The sequence below is a fragment of the Carcharodon carcharias genome, chromosome 15 (genome assembly GCF_017639515.1).
Source record: "Carcharodon carcharias isolate sCarCar2 chromosome 15, sCarCar2.pri, whole genome shotgun sequence".
Classification (NCBI taxonomy): Eukaryota; Metazoa; Chordata; class Chondrichthyes; order Lamniformes; family Lamnidae; genus Carcharodon; species Carcharodon carcharias.
The window spans coordinates 105,594,115-105,609,019 of record NC_054481.1 but is presented as its reverse complement, the minus strand read 5'-3'; the positions used below and the strand labels follow the sequence as shown (position 1 = coordinate 105,609,019).

Here is a 14,905-nt window from a genome sequence, read left to right as displayed (position 1 = left end):
CTCCATTGACTGACCTGAAGAAGGTCAGGTCAGGCTTTTCTCGAATCTTCACAATTGTCCCAATCTGACATTGCAAGTCTAAATAAAGAATTTTCCAATTTCAGGCCAGCGGAGCTGCAGCTTTAACAAGAATTACAGTGCTGGGATTCAAGCTGCTTTTTTAAGTTCTCTATCAAGCTGGGCTGGAATGTCTGCTATGAGAACACATTCCTGGATCACTCCATTTGTTTGGAGGACTCTGACGACCTTTCATCTGTTAGAATTTTCACAACTGCATGCCTGATGTGGCCAGAGCTAAAATTAACAGCAAGTTTTGACATTGGCAGTCAGGCTAGTTGGCAGGAGTCTGTATAAAAGCAGTGTAGAATACTCTCAGAGCACAAAAGACGATTTAGTCTTCAGAAGCTTATCCAATATTACCTGACCATCGAGGGTTGCTAGAAAGGAGCCGGCTAATTTGCTTTTTGAGATTTAAAGTCTATCTGCCTTCCATGAGTGTAAAATCCTCAACTGCTTTCAGATCTGAGCGTTGCTTTCACCAGAACACCACTTCCTCCTCCTCATCTTCAGGTCCGAGCTTGGATCAGTGCATGGATAAAACGAGGGGTCTCTTTGGGGACGAGTTTGAGAAGTCCTCAATCCTCCATGGGAGCTTCTTAAGGCCACGAAACGAGCAACTGGGATTTTCAGGCAAGTGAAATCTGTCCAGAGCAATAAACACTTCTATCAACACCAAACACACTGAAGAATTGAAGTGCTGTCCTAGTTTTATTACTTACGTTGATTTGCTAAATTAGATTTAAAGCTGTCTTACATCTGAAAAAAGTGCACATTGGAAAAAATATCTAATTTCACAGAAATAGAAAATAACGATCAATAAATCTCAAAAGTGGAGTGATTGGAGTGTACAGGGATCCTCTAGGGGATTATAGTTCTGCACGAGCTTAAAATCTTTAAAGAAAGGTAAATATACAATCGAGGCACATAAAGTTAATTGAAGGTATTTTGCAAGGTTCAATCGATCTAATTCACACATTGAAACAAATGTCTTTGTACAGTGGCTATTTTGTGTTTGGCTGAACATGCAATGTAATGCATATTTATGTATATTGATATGAATTAATTTTAGGAAACAACTTGAAATACCTAAACATGCTTATGCAGAATAAGAATAAATTTTATGGGTTTTTTTATATTAATGATGGCATAGGAAGCTACTCAATATACAAGATTAACTGAAGACTTGAGCATAAACCAACAGGTCCCATTTTGAGATTGAGAGAGGACAGAACAAAAAGGTACATGGTAAAAACTAAGCATGAGGCGATAATGAATAGTCCTTTTCAACTAGCATTCAACCCGATTTAATTTGAGCAAGCTGATTGTGTGAATGAATTTCAATCCCGCCTTACTGTTTCAACTTCAGGCTGACATTCCAAATTTTAAAATGTTTGCTATGTTTAAAACCATTGCCTTTAGTCCTCTTTGTGGAGTTGCGTGTGTTGGCAGATAAAGCAAGTCTTAATCTGTTTTCTCACATTTCTCAGTTGGAGGGAACAGTTCAAGAATGTGTAAACTTATACTATATTATAGAAGACAGTGTAAATCCTTCTAATTGTCAAGTATAAAAATAATTAATTAATCGGCAAACAACTCCCTTAATCTGTGCTCATGGAAATCATAATAATGTATTAAACTCATTAGGATCACATGATAATAAAAAAATCTGAAAATCTGGAGTATTTTTGAATAATCTTGACCCTTCGGTAAAACAAAATAAATTGATTTTAATCTCTGTCACTGACAGTTTAAGGCTTGTGCCCTGATTTTCAAGCTTGCAGATTATGACATACGTAATGAATGATCCAGTAAAGATCAAGTAACCTCATACACACAGAACTGTAAGAGTAGCAGAAGTTGCTCACGCACAGATATCCACACAGAAAGGAATTGGAATGAAATAAACATGACCGAAAAAGAAAAGAAAAAAGAAACAAAGAGACAGATATATTGAAAAAAATGGAGCATCCCTCAATATTCAGTAGGTGAGTCATATGGGAGATCATGTGGCGCAATGGGTGGTGTCCCTACCTCTGAGCCAGAAGCTTCAAGACTTCATGACTTTGGAAGGTGTGTTCATAATGTGGCCAAGCAGGTTGATTATCAGCCTGTAAATCCTTCCAATATGCCTGATGCCTGATGGCAGGCGGTAAAGAGCAGAGGGGTTTTCTGGCCAGCTGTACTGCGGAGGTCAATGGTACATCACAGCATTGCTCTGCCAAGCATAATCATGGAGCAATCTGTGGAAGTCCATGGTCATCAATGCCCTCTTAGGGCATGGGATCTGAAGGACCCATGTAATGTACAATCACAGAGATCAGTCAGGTTCCAGGTTCATCTGTGGCTTGGGTTGTTAGCCAATCTCAATATTTTTTTTATTATTTTCATGGGAAATGGATATTGCTGGCTAGGCCAGCACTTTTATTACCCATCCCTAATTGCCCTTGAGAAGATGGTGATGAGCTGCCTTCTTGAGTTGCTACAGTCCCTGTAGTGTCGGTACAGTGCTATGAGGGGAGGGAGTTCCAGGATTTTCACCCAGCGACAGTGAAGGAACGGTGATATATTTCCAAGTCAGGATGGTGAGTGGCTTGGAGAGAACTTGCAGGTGGAGGTGTTCCCATGCATCTGCTGCCCTTGTCCTTCTAGATGGTAGAGGTCGCGGGTTTGGAAGGTGCTGTCAAAGGTGGTTGTGGTATTACAATTAGCCTCAGATCCTTTTGTTCAGAGAGCGATGGGGCTAGGTGAAATTTCTGCCCCTAATCTGTGCGTGGATGTCCAATCAAGAGTCAAATGTGATCAGCCTCACTATTCAAACTCCCAATATACACATTGTTTAGAGTTACCCAGGAAGAATGGCTGCTTTGGTGACACAATGGAGGTCTGCCAACATCCATGGAACCATAACTTTACTTTCAGAAAAGGCAGTGGGAGTGGAGGACATGAGGATTAAAAAAATTAGAAGAGGAAACAAAAAAAAAGATATTGAGAAACTGGGAGACAAAGAGAAACAAGATAAGAAAAATTGACAAAGAAAACAAAGAAATGGTTTTTAAATAACCAGATATCATTATAGACTAAAGTTCTGAAGAAGAGTCATATTGGACTCGAAACGTTAATGCTGTTTCTCTCTCCACAGATGCTGCCGGACCTGCTGAGTTTTTTCAGAATTTTCTGTTTTTGTTTCAGATCTCCAGCATCTGCAGTATTTTGCTTTTACTCATTATAGACTATCTGCTCTACTTTATTTAATTTTGCTGTGTTTGTGGATGCAAATTGTTGTGTTGAGATTGTTCACCTACATCTTTTCTCTGCCATAGTCTATATCTGTAGTAGTATAGTAAACTCCATTAAAGGCTTCTGAATTAGGTTTGGATAACTCATATGCCAAATGCATCTTCCTACTCATTTGCCACCATGTATTACTGCTCCATCAGAATGAGAAGCATCTGCACTCAGTAATCTGTCTCTGCAGATGGAATGTTAATAGATGGAAAAGGTCACACTGCTGAGTTCAAATTAAAAGTGTCTGGGCATGATAATGACTCATGCTTTTTAACATATTGCTGTAAATTTCTTTCACATGTTTGATACCAGATTGTTAGCTTGGCTCATCATAGCACTAATATAGAATTGACTCCACCATTAATTCTCAATACTAAGCATCTACATATAGGGACTTTCCCCTAGGATTGCATGTGATTATAATAGAGAGTATCCAACTCATCTAACAATATGCACTGTCCATGTCACAAAATGCAAACATATCTGATGGGATTGTTCAATGTGCTTGGCCCTAAATAGGCCGCCCAGGAAACAAGGGGAACGTAAAGACCATGGGAGACAATTACCAGTTTACAGTAGATGTGAGCGACTTCTCACCTGAAGATATTATTGTTACCACCTCCAATAATCAGATTGAAGTTCATGCTGAGAAGGTAAGGCACCATTATCAAGCTCTTGATCCATACCTTTCACAACGTTGCATACAGTCCAACATCTGTAAACCACCATATCCCTGTCTTCTGCTCACTAGGAGGCTTCTCCCTTTGTCCAAAGGAGATTGCTGCAAGATTCTTATCATCTGCAGAAAGAAAGACTTGCATTTAAAGAGTATCTTTCATGAGGTCAGGATGTCTCAAAACGCTTTCCAGCCAATAATATACTTTTGAAATGTAATCCCTGTTGTAACGTAGGAAATGTGGCAGTCAATTTGCACACAGCAAGCTCCCACAAACAACAATGGGATAATGACCAGACAATCTGTTTTGTTTGGTGATGTTGATTGAAGGATAAATATTAGCCAGGACACTGGGGGTAACTCCTCTGCTCTTCTTCAAAATCATGCTATGGGATCTTTGGCATCACCTGAGAGGGTAGATGGGATCTCTGTCCTCCAAAAGATGGCATTTCCAACAGCATAGCACTCCCTCAGCGCTGCACTGGAGTGTCAGCCTTGAATTTTGTGCTTAGGTCTTTGGAATGGGACTCAAACCCACAACCTTCTGATTCAAGAGGGTGGAATCTCTGCCTTCCCCCTGTGGCAAATTCAGTGACAAGAAGTTATTTAATTAGGCAGGAAGGTGGCAGCTGGGAACTCCGCCAACTTCTCACCTCCTCCTCAGTTAAACCTGTGGAGAGAAGGCCCATGGATGCCCTTCCCACCCAGTGGCAACTGAGGCCCTTAAGTGGGCAATTATTGCACTGGTGGGCGAGGGCTCACCATGCATGATAAGGAAATGCTGTTGGCTCCTAGCGGTGGGGGAGGACTGGGGACTTTCATTCAAGGGCACTCAGTGCCTGATGGAGGGAACCAGCATTGGGAAAGGGGAGTTTAAGTCACTCCCCTGCTTTTGTTGCTGACCCTCACATCTCTCTTCCCCATGACTCCCACTCCACAAACCCCCTCCCACCATCACTCGCCTGTGGCCTGGGTCCTAGGCCTCTGGCGGGTGTCATACCGGCTGCAGTCACCACCTCCCCGGTGGCGCAGCTGTTCAAAAGAGCTGCTGGACTCTGATTGGTTACCAGCTTTGGGCAGGCAGGACTTCTGCCCCAGGGTCCTGATCCCTGGGAAAAGCCCGTCAAGTGCCTGATTGGCTTTCCCAGAAAGAGGCAATGGGGGGGAGAGGGGGCGGGTGCTCACCAGATCTCCAGCTCTCCAGTCAGTGGCAAAGACCACCATCGCTGGTACAATATTCCCTCCAGAGATAAGAGTGTTACCAACTGAGCCACATCCATGAAATACAATCAGTCACATTTAAATGACCACTAAGGGACAAAAAACATGGCAAAAATGTGAGGGGATAGTACAGAGGTGTATTACCTCCACATTCCAGCATCACCACACCCAACCCACCCTGCCCTGCCATGAAATTTGATTCACATTGGGTTTTTAATTATCTTCCTTAGATCTCGAACTCGATTTGGGCATGCACTTTTTCTTTTACATAGTGGACTTAACAAAAAGCATATTACAGAATCACACAATGCAGAAGAGGCCCTTCGGTCCATGGAGTCTGCACAGATGAGCTCAATTTCATCACTTTTGAAAATAATCCGGACCCTCAGCACACTGGCCACTTAAATAAGGTCTAAACTAAAAAACATGCTTAATCTCAACTCCTCATTCCAGCAACCAACACTACAAAGTCAGCCTCAATGTTGTGAATTCACGCTAAGAATTATACGTTCCAAATGGGTTTTAAGCCATTTTCAGATGAAACCAGGATTTTTCCAAAAGTGCCAAATATTCCTAGGATCACAGGGCAGAATTTCAGGTTTCCCTGCTGGTGGGTTTGCAGGCAGTAGCAGGGTTGGAGGCGGGGCGGTGGGTAGACCCTGTAAAATTTCTTGGATGGCGTTCCCATCAGACTCCCGTTCACCCCAACCTCTCTGCAATTTTACAGTGAGGTGGGCGAGGCCTAGGCCCTTGCCCCAATTGAGGTCCTGAAGTAGCCAATTAATGGCCATGAATGGCCTGTTTCCCAACCAGCCTCAATTTTCAGGTTGGCCGGAGGAGTTCAAGGACAGAGCTCTGAAGAAGGGTCATGCGGACTCAAAACGTTAACTCTGTTTCTCTCTCCACAGATGCTGCCAGACCTGCTGAGATTTTCCAGCATTTTCTGCTCCTGTTTCAGATTTCCAGCATCCGCAGTATTTTGCTTTTATCAGGGACGAGGGTGGGGGATGCTCAGGCCTTAGGCAGGAACTGGGGTGGAAAACACCTCCATCAACAGCCTCCCTTTAACATCAGCCCCACCCCACCCCCACAATGTCTGGCCCCTCCAGGTGCTCCCCACCGACACTCCCACAGCCCTTCTTCCCAACCCCCTCCACCACCCCATAGGGCCAGTCTGCCCCTCCATGCCTGAGACCCGCATACTTACCTGGTCCTGGACTCCTGGGACTCAGGCTGGGATTTTCCGGTCTCACCTGTGGTGGGAATTGGCGGGACGGAAAATTTGACGGACCAGCCAAAGATCCGTTGACTTCTGGCTTGCAGTCCCAGTCCTGTCCACTGCAGTTTCTGGCACTGCTGGGACTAAAGTGCTGCCAGCCAATCAGAACGACTGGCAGATCTCTGAGGCGTTGGAACGTTAAATGGCTGCAGGACAGCCAGTATCAGCGGTGACACGTTCTCCACTGAATCTTTTGGTAGTGGAAGGGAAAACCCGCCATCCTAAAAATCCTAGCTATGGATACAGCACAGAAGGCAGCCATTCAGGCCATCATGCTTGTGTTTTCTCTTTGAAAGAGGTACCACTTAATCCATTTCCCTGCTCTTTCCCTACAGCCATGTAAATGTTCCCCTTCAAGTATTTCACCAATTCCCTTTTGAAAATTTCCTTCCAGGCAGTGCATTACAGGCCATAACAAGTTGCCGCATGAAAAAAAATTCCTTCATCAAAATATATTTCAGGGAACATCTGTCGGCTTAACCTTTTATACAAAAAGGCTGATAGTGCTGGCACCCCGTCAGCATCTAGAAAGATCTTTTTCATTCTGTATCAGTAAATTAAGCTTCAATCTGCCTCGCAACAACACCCAGCCCAACGACCTGTACCACCTTCTCCGCTCACAGTGATTCTCCACCTCCAGCAAATCCATCTGGATAAAAGCCAGGGGCCCACTGAAATGTTGTGCTGGAGGGAAGGTCATGTCAGGAGAAAGAAGGTGCAGCAAAACAGACTTGAAGTTTGGACGGGTGAGGGGAGCCCGCGCAACCTATCGTTTGAAAACCCATGAGCAGCCTAGCTACTGAAGTCGAGCATGTTCTTACGAGCTCCAACTGTCGTGTGTGAGCATCCCCACGCGAAACAATTGCCATGGGAGCATGTTGAATGCCTTGGTTCGGCCTAACTACCGGTGAGGCCTGTTATTCCCATGAGCTGTGTCTCCCTCTCCCTCCCTCCAAGTCCTGGCATCACCCCACTCATTCTCCCAAATCCTTTATACGTGATGTGCCTTCTTAAGAAGACTTACATTGCCTCACTTTCTGCCTCTCTATTTTGTACTAGTCCACCAGTTTTACACTCGGTACAATTAAGTAATCTACGTCATGACACCAACTTACATTCCTGCACTGCTCCTCTCTTCCAGGAAGAGGACATCTTAAGTCTTCCATACAACAAAAGCCCACTAAGTCCAGCTCCCCAGTATCTCAACTCACCAAATGTAGCATCCAACAACAGCTTGAAAATCTCAGATGATCTTGCATCTAATATGTTATTTGTCAGGTTGTTTCAAAAATTTAGCACTTAGTGAGAAATTTCTTCCTAAGATCTGTTTTAAGTTTATTTTTCATTAATTTAACTTTATTTCTTTTTGCCCAGTCCTATTTATCTGGCTTTTTAAAAATTATATTTTTGGTTTATCTTACCTGAATAATTTAATGTTCTATTCAGCTGAATGAGGTCTCTCCCTGACCTCCACCTTTATGGGATTTAGAGCTGGAGCTTCAGCATTTTCAGAAACTGGTCATAATCCCTCAATCTTTATTGCTACTTTGAATGGAAACTCATTGGACGAAATCATCTGCCCCCACTCCGCCCCCCCCCCATCGGTGGCAGTCATGGCAGGTGAAGTGGACAATCCCGTAGGAACTGTAAAATTGGGATCTCAACTGCAAGAATCGATGGCTGCAACTTGCGGTCCCGACAATCATGGTGGGATAATGGGGCAGGGTAGTCCATTCCCACCAGAGGCTATCAGGAACCCCCCCATCCAGAAATTTCCCCTACCATCCAATCGTACCCACTAGTGCGATTTCACATATGTCGGGACTTACCTGGATGGAGGCCTGGGGCAGCTTGCAGAGAGTGGAAGTGATGGAGGCCTCCAGTGACCATGGACCCTGGGAGATCACATGCAGCAGTGGGTGCGTGGAGCATCTACCACATGGATCCTTGAGCAGCAGCTGTCCGGGCACCTTTTAAATAGGTGCCCAGACATAACAGTGGGACGTGCAACATCCTGCCCGCCACACCGTGTAAAACGTCAAGAAACCCCCGGCTGCATAATTAATGAGCCCAGCATTGCACGATTCGACACGATTTCCCAATGGGATCCATGGCTGAAAACACCCTTGCTTCCTGCCCCCACCATGGAGCAGAAAATCCCGGCCATTGTGTCTTTTAATAACTAAATGTCGTTTAGGGAAGGGAACCTACAGTTTCATCGTGTGTTTGCTGTCTAGACGGGGTTCTCTGGGGCTCATCTAGTCTCCCAAAGTGAGCTGCTCGAGCCTGGGGCTTGTTAAAATCATTACTCTTTATTTACAGCTACTATACACATACCAGAACCTCTGCATGAGGCTGGAACTTCTCCTCCATCCAAATCTCTGTTAATCAGTCATGTGATGTTACATCATCATTACATCAGCATCATGTGCTTCTCAAGGGGTCGTGAATCTGTGGGATTTGCTACCTCAGAGTGCAGTGGATGCCGGGATGCTAAATAAATTTAAGGAGGAGATAGACAGATTTTTAATTAGTAACGAGTTGAAAGGTTATGGGGAGAGGGCGGGAAATTGGAGTTGAGGCCAAAATGAGATCAGCCATGATCGTAATGAATGGCGGGGCAGGCTCGAGGGGCTGAATTGCCTACTCCTGCTCCTAGTTCTTATGTTCTGATGTTAACCCTTTACTCTACACCTACTTCCCCTTCTTGGTGTGGCTTATGTATGATTATAGTTCCAATGTAATTGTCTCTTAGTACCATCTATGGCAGGCTAGCAAGCCACTCATTTGTAGAAACAAAATTGCGAGAAGAAAGCTCACCACATTTCAAAAACGTATTCTTGGGATGTGAACAACATTGATAAGGCAGTATTTGTTGTGTAGCCCCAGTTTCTCTGAGGACATTAAAAGTGAACCGCAAAACGTAGGGTTGAAGTCACAAGGAATTTTCAACAGTTCTGTCACACCCTGAAGTACATTAGCGAAATTGCTGATTGCTTCCATAATCCGGCAGCTTTCTCAGTAGTTTCCTGGTACTAGCCCACCCATTACCAAATTTATCAAATCCAAGGGCTGGATCTTACAGCCACAAATCAGGCATAATCCGACGTCATCGCGCTAGACCCCAATATTACTGAAGACATGAAAGAACTGAGGGCATCCTGGCTAAGTTTGCAGATGATACAAAGATAGGTGGAGGGACAGGTAGTATTGAGGAGGTGGGGAGGCTGCAGAAGGATTTGGACAGGTTAGGAGAATGGGCAAAGAAGTGGCAGATGGAATACAACTTGGGGAAGTGTGAGGTCATGCACTTTGGTAGGAAGAATAGAGGCTTGGACTATTTTCTAAATGGGGAGAGAATTCAGAAATCTGGAGTGCAAAGGGACTTGGGAGTCCTAGTCCAGGATTCTCTTAAGGTTAACTTGTAGGTTCAGTCGGTAGTTAGGAAGGCAAATGCAATGTTGGCATTTATTTTGAGAGGACTAGAATATAAAAGCAGGGATGTGCTGCTGAGGCTTTATAAGGCTCTGGTCAGACCACATTTAGAATATTGTGAGCAATTTTGGGCCCCGTATTTTAGGAAGGATGTGCTGGCCCTGGAGATGGTCCAGTGTAGGTTCACGAGAATGATCCCAGGAATGAAAGTCTTAACATATGAGGAATGTTTGAGGACTCTGGGTCTATACTCGCTGCAGTTTAGAAGGATGAGGGGGGATCTGATTGAAACTTACAGAATACTGATAGGCCTGGATAGAGTGGACGTGGGGAAGATGTTTCCATTAGTAGGCGAGACTAGGACCCGAGGGCACAGCCTCTGAGTAAAGGGAAAACCTTTTAGAACAGAGATGAGGAGAAACTTCCTTAGCCAGAGAGTGGTGAATCTATGGAATTCATTGCCACAGAAAGCTGTGGAGGCCAGGTCATTGAGTGTATTTAAGACCAAGATAGATAGGTTCTTGATTGGTAAGGGGATCAAAGGTTATGGGGAGAAGGCGGGAGAATGGGGTTGAGAAACTTATCAGCCATGATTGAATGGCGGAGCAGACTCGAAGGGCCGATTGGCCTAATTTCTGCTCCTGTGTCTTATGGTCTGTGGTCTTATGGTGCCAAAATCGGATGCTCGGCTGAAATTTTGAAAAAAAAAAATTGACAAGCTATCGAGCTTGTTGAAGACCCAGTTGACTTCAATTTTTCGTGACACATTCGGTTTCTTGGTAGTCGGATGGGAAAAGGTTTGGGAGTGAATTACGTCAGGCATGAGTGGGGCGGCACAAGGGCGGATGAAAATACATGCAAATGGGGCCATGACTGCATGGAGCAGCAGAGTCTGCTGGTATAGGTGGCAATGTTTGGATGTTATTGGATTCTATTTATTCACTGTTTTTAGGCTCCAATAACAAATAAGGCGAGATTGAGAGGGCCTTTGAATTGGTGGCCGTGACTGACTTCTGGTTCATGGCATAAACCCTCTCCCAACTGACGCCCGGCCTAGATGCCTGATTGGGCACAAGCTCCCTTCCCAACACAAACTGGCCACCTTCCCACCGGGCCGCCGTTAATTGGCCGCTTGATGCTTGATTTGCCAGATTGAGACAGTGGGGGCGGGAGCGAGGGGATGGCACACTTCCCACTCCACCTCCCTCACCCTGCTGGAAAGCATAAAATTTAGCCCGATTTCCCATAGTTGGAATATGGACTCACAAACTCTGGGTTGCTGGGTTTAGCCCTATAATGACTAGGCTACCGTACCAACTGTGTCAGGTCACTAGAAACAGTTGGTAAGTACAGCCTTGCCAGTGTTGCTGACACCCCAAGAACAAATTAAACAAAAAAATACTTAAAGTGTGTATGTTCTGCTTGCACACAACTGGTGCGAAACATTATTTTGGGAAATTGAGATGCACAGCACTCACCCTTTTATCTGATCATTTTAATAGGCAGGAAATCAGGGGCTGCCACGTATAATTTCCCAAAATGTGCCGCTGGTGAATAAAAGACTGTGTCCAATATGCACAAAGAGAAAATTAACCCTTTAGCACACTCCGTCCTTGGACTTCCCTGGATGTCTCCAACATGCCATTGAATTATGATGGTGGAGTGGCCTAATTACTCTATTCATTTCTAGTTTAACACAAAAGCAATTAAAATGCTAAAGACTCTTGTGCGTTTGGTGTGGTCCTATTATATAGCATTGAAAGTGTCCTTAATAAAAATTGACAGCTCTCGCACTCCCAACAAGAGAAACACTGCCAATTATCATCACTGTCAATACATATGTTAGATCATTCCCTCGAGGCAGTATAGCATTTTACATTCAGTCTGACCAAATATGGGAGTAGATTTCACATGCTCAAATACCTATAACTAGTATAAATATAAAGCAAATATCTTTCATTTTCAGCTTGCTGCAGATGGAACCGTAATGAACACTTTCACACACAAATGTCAGCTCCCAGATGATGTGGATCCCACCTCCGTGACCTCCGCCTTGGGTGATGATGGGACGCTGACCATCAAAGCGAAGAGGCACCCGGCCAAGCACACTGAGCATGTGCAACAGACTTTCAGAACTGAGATTAAAATCTGAGCAGGCAAGGGATGAGAGCTACTTTATGGTAATGCAGGGTGGTGTTTGATCATGCCATTAGTAGTGTTTCAGTCACGCAGAATGCAGCATGTGCTGGTGTTTCACACCTCACCCTACCAATGTACCATTGTAAAATATCATCTCAACTCTTGTAAGCATGGAAACATTGAGCAAAGCCTGTGCAATAAGATATTTGACACTTTCTATCACAGTATTTAGTAATTCCATTTATATTATGTATCCATCACTAATCTACGACTCACAATACAGTGGCAGACTTGTTTGAATGTTTTTCTGTTCCAAAATGACTGCTAGGTTCATGAAATGGAGACGATAATGGTGATAATCCAATGCTGAGTGTGTGAATGGTCTTGTACTGTAAGGGAAAATATATCAGCAACATTGGTAGAAGATCTTATCAGTTGACCCCTCCTAGCTAAACTTTCCTGTATATGTGTTTTGTACATAGATTTGCACCATTATGCTGTACTTTGTTATTTGACAAGAGATTAATTTCTGTGACTTAGATGAGTGTAAAGGAGAGTGTATGTTGCTCTTAGTATTACAAGAGGAATGGTTACTGATCACAAGAATGTAAGACCTTTCAGGAATAGGAAAAGACCATTACCTCCAACAGCCCTGTCCCTTTTTCATAGATGAAAATACGAATTATATAATATGGCCAAAATGCCTGAATCTCCACTTAAATCATGATGCTGCCATTTTCCCACACAGTTGCAGTTCTCCCTCTGGTGTAACTGCAGGGTGCTCATCTGTTGTAGCCCAGAAACCTTCAGTAAAATAATTTAATCATCAAACCAAAATGTAAACCTGGCAGGGTGCTAGCTCTGTGGTGATGGTGGTGAGGACAGGAGCAGGGGTGAGATGGAATGCCTTCAGCTGAGCTCATGGCAACTGAGCCTGAGCTCTCCCTTTAATCATTAATGTCAATGTGCCCAGATATGCCTAGACATTCTGAGTTCATATTGGTGATCCTCTACTATAAAAACATTTCACATAAGCAAGTAAAAACAGCTTTTGTTTATCTCTGACAATGCCAATTGATTCCCATCTCTATTTTATATATATATATATATATATATATACACACACAATCAACTGATAAAATAAAAGTTGTAGATGAGAGAAAAAAAACCACCATGAATGCTCATTCTATCAATATGCTGGCCTTGACTCTTGGTCAGATGGCCATGGATTCAAAACCCACTCCTCAGACTTAGTGTAAATACAGCCGGGGCCCTTCCTGTCCTTTCTTGTAGACTTAAGAAGTCCTAGGAAACTACCTGAAGGCGAGTAGGCTCTCCTGATGCTGTAGCCTACATCGTATCCTCAATCACCACCAAAGCAGATGATCCAGTCATTTATCTCAGACTGGATTTTATGCCCTCGCTGGGTGTGTTTTTGGCAGGGGGAGCATGTGAAATATGTCGAGTACTTAGCACACTGCCTTCCCACCCATCCCTGACCAGGTCCCCATAATGCGGGGGCGGGGCTGAGAGTGGGTAAGATGCCCACTAGCCCACCCACCCACCCTTAGGCCTATTGAGGAGCTTAAGCGACCAATTATTGCCCTCTTAAGGCCGTCAATCCCCCTCCCCCGCTCTAATATGCTGGGCAGTAGAAAGCAGATGAGAGTGAGAAGGCTGGTTTTCAAACAAATTTGGTGAAAAGGTGGGAAGGAAGCAGGGGTACATTATTTGGAGGTGCCCTGTGTGCATCAGGGGCGTCCCTCCCTAAGATGTTACCCCCAGCTTTGTGTCTCCCTGTCTGACCTCCAAAACCCACCCCCCCAACCCCACTCACCTGGTCCCTAGGGTGCCTTATCCCTCCCTGCCCCAGAAGACCAGGACTTACCTGGGTCTAGTGTCCATCTCTGATCTTTGTGAGCCTCCTTGCTGTCCCGGCAGCCCCCATTACTGAGTTCAGGTGCTGCTGGGACTGCTAGGACTGCCAGTCAATCAGGTTGACCAGCAGCTCTCGAGGTAGAAGTCCAACTTGACTTGTTTAGTCCACCCAAAGCGTGTAACCACTGCGGGGCGGCCTTATTTAAGTCAGCCGGTTTGGAACCAACTTTTCTTGCCAGCTTACCCCACCCCCTCTCCCCTCCCTGTGAAATCCAGCCCCTCATTTGTGGAACTTTGCAGTCTGCTAATTAGCTCCTACATTAAAACAGTGACAACACTTCAAAAGAGTAAATACTTCATTGGCTGCCAAGTACTTGGGAAGTCCTGAGGTCATGAAATCTGTCATATAAATGTAAGTTTGGTCTTCCCTTCTGTAATACCCTACCCTTCCCATTATAGCAGCCAATGGCATTGTGAATACCCCAATGCTTTGCCCTATTCCTTGGCAGATTATTACAAGCAGTTTGTCACTTTATTGCATTTTTAAGTGCAGAAGTGCTTCCTAAATTTATTTCCTATTCATTTAAATTATGTCCTCTGGTCTTCCATTTCTTGGTTTACTATAAATTTATATTCCACATTTATCTTATCTATACCATTTAATAAATATATTGTGATGTGGATGCCCTTAACCACCTGCCTCCTGCACTACAAAACTTCAATCTCCCTCTAAGTGTTCACACATATTGTATTCAGAACAACGCCAGACCATTTCTGTGTAATAGCACTTTCTCTTCAACACAGCAGCAGGCAAAACGGGCAGGCGGGTGGGCCACAATTTGAAAAAGCTCATCCACGGGTGGGGTAAGAAGCATTATCAATGTGAGTAATAAGGAGTTTTGGAGATTGTGTGCTGTTGATTACTTATTTGA

At 44.2% G+C, this 14,905-nt stretch overlaps 1 protein-coding gene across 1 annotated transcript; it reads left to right on the top strand.

Annotated features, from left to right (window-relative positions):
* Window positions 1-287: 287 nt before the first annotated feature.
* Window positions 288-14,665, top strand: hspb7 (heat shock protein family, member 7 (cardiovascular)). Its single transcript, XM_041206856.1, has 3 exons — window positions 288-690; window positions 3,865-3,998; window positions 11,923-14,665. Exons 1-3 carry the CDS (start codon window positions 492-494, stop codon window positions 12,106-12,108), a joined length of 519 nt encoding a protein of 172 aa, XP_041062790.1. The 5' UTR covers window positions 288-491; the 3' UTR covers window positions 12,109-14,665.
* Window positions 14,666-14,905: the final 240 nt, after the last annotated feature.

Bases quoted from the DNA above. Each gene is read 5' to 3' on its own strand.
- hspb7 (XM_041206856.1), top strand. From the start codon at position 492: ATGAGTGTAAAATCCTCAACTGCTTTCAGATCTGAGCGTTGCTTTCAC. The intron at 691-3,864 runs GCAAGTGAAATC...GGCCCTAAATAG, and splicing joins CGAGCAACTGGGATTTTCAG to GCCGCCCAGGAAACAAGGGG. The intron at 3,999-11,922 runs GTAAGGCACCAT...TTTCATTTTCAG, and splicing joins TTGAAGTTCATGCTGAGAAG to CTTGCTGCAGATGGAACCGT.